Here is a 1,653-nt window from a genome sequence, read left to right on the forward strand (position 1 = left end):
TCAATCAATACAAATTGGTCTGAATTCGATTGGTTAAAACTAACAAATTGAACTTGAATAATTTTTTGTATTCAATAAGCATTTTGAGCTCAAATGAGCTCAAGATCAGCGCAAAAATAATAAATTGTATTTTAAAAAATTAAATTACTCGAGCTGGATTCATTTTTGATAAAATTAAAGCTCGTTTAAACTCAATTAGATTAATAAGCAAATCAAATTTCAAATGCAATTTTTCATGCTCGATCATAATTCAAACAAACTTAAATAATAATATGTTCGACTCTGCTCGGATCATTTATACGCTTTAGTCGCGTATTTGTTGTCCATATAGTTCAATTTCATTTACCAAACTTCATCTATAAATATGACTCATACTCATCACTTTTCCTAGCAAATTTAACAAGTGATCACTTGAAAGGAAAATGGCACAGCCCTTTGCTAATTTCCTCCTCTCCTTTCCCATCTTTCTCATTCTTACCTTCACTTCTTCAGCATTTCCACACCCTCTTTCATCATCTTTTGCTTCAACTGAGATCAACTTCTGGTCTGCAAATGTGCTCAATAAAATGCCAGAAGCCATCTCAAAGAAGCTATCCCCACTAACCAAACACGAATCCGAGTACTATGCAGAAACGATATCGAAAGATAACTTCGAAGCCGATCTCAAATTCTGCTCACTTGCTAAATTAGCCTGTTCCGCAGTCTTGGATGATATAAAGGTAGTAAAGCAATCATACACGACGAGAAACGTTTACATGGACAACAAAGCGATCCCACTGGAAAAAGTCGATCCGTTTTCTTTCTTTAGGCTATCGATTCTCAAAGAAGGAAACACAATCCATCTCTCGGATTTGAAAGCATCCCTTCCTTATCGCGCGTTTCTTCCGCCTCAAATTGCATCAAAAATTACTTTGACCTCAAAAGGCATCGCAAAAATATTCCCCGAGTCTTCTAAAGAAGCTGTCGGCACTACCCTTTCTTACTGCAATGCTGCAGCAATAAAGGGAGAGCTCAAAGTCTGCCCAAAATCACTTGAAGAGATGATCAACTTCTCCAAATCTGCCTTAGGTAAGAACAAGTTGCTTGCATTGACTTCAAAAAGCACGAGAGGCTCAGGCGAAGAGCTCAAGATCGAAAAGATTAAACAGTTTGATGTTGAAAAGATCGTTGCATGCCATGAGATGTACTTGCCCTTTGCAACTTACTTCTGCCATTCACTGCCCTCGTCGCGAATATATTCTGTAGACTTTGTCGAGCCAAAGTCGGGAGCTCCGGTTAATACTGTTCTTGCGATGTGTCACATGGATACGTCGCCATGGCCTGCAGATCATGTCGCGTTTCAGATATTGAAGTTCGGGCCTGGACAAGGCGAGGCGTGCCACTGGTCGAATGAGATTGATCTTGCATGGATTGCTGGTGGAGAGAACATGTGAACTGGGATTGCGAGGTTCTGGTTTGTTTTCGAATTATGTAATGCCGGAGATTCATTAAGGGAATCTCTCATTATATTAAATAACTGAGCAGATATGGATATGTTATCTAAGCTTTGGTTCTGTTGGGGATTTGGAGCAGATATGGATATGTTATCTAAGCTTTGGTCCTGTTGGGAATTTGGAGGAAGATTTTGCACTACAAATATTTTTCATTCATTTT

The 1,653-nt window shown here is 38.7% G+C and overlaps 1 protein-coding gene across 1 annotated transcript; it reads left to right on the plus strand.

Moving 5' to 3' along the window:
• On the plus strand, positions 423-1,433 carry LOC105172106 (polygalacturonase-1 non-catalytic subunit beta-like). The gene has a single exon (XM_011093443.1). The coding sequence runs from the start codon at positions 423-425 to the stop codon at positions 1,431-1,433; it is 1,011 nt and encodes a 336-aa protein (XP_011091745.1).

The sequence above is a fragment of the Sesamum indicum genome, linkage group LG10 (assembly GCF_000512975.1).
Source record: "Sesamum indicum cultivar Zhongzhi No. 13 linkage group LG10, S_indicum_v1.0, whole genome shotgun sequence".
Classification (NCBI taxonomy): domain Eukaryota; kingdom Viridiplantae; phylum Streptophyta; class Magnoliopsida; order Lamiales; family Pedaliaceae; genus Sesamum; species Sesamum indicum.

Bases quoted from the DNA above. Each gene is read 5' to 3' on its own strand.
- LOC105172106 (XM_011093443.1), top strand. From the start codon at position 423: ATGGCACAGCCCTTTGCTAATTTCCTCCTCTCCTTTCCCATCTTTCTC.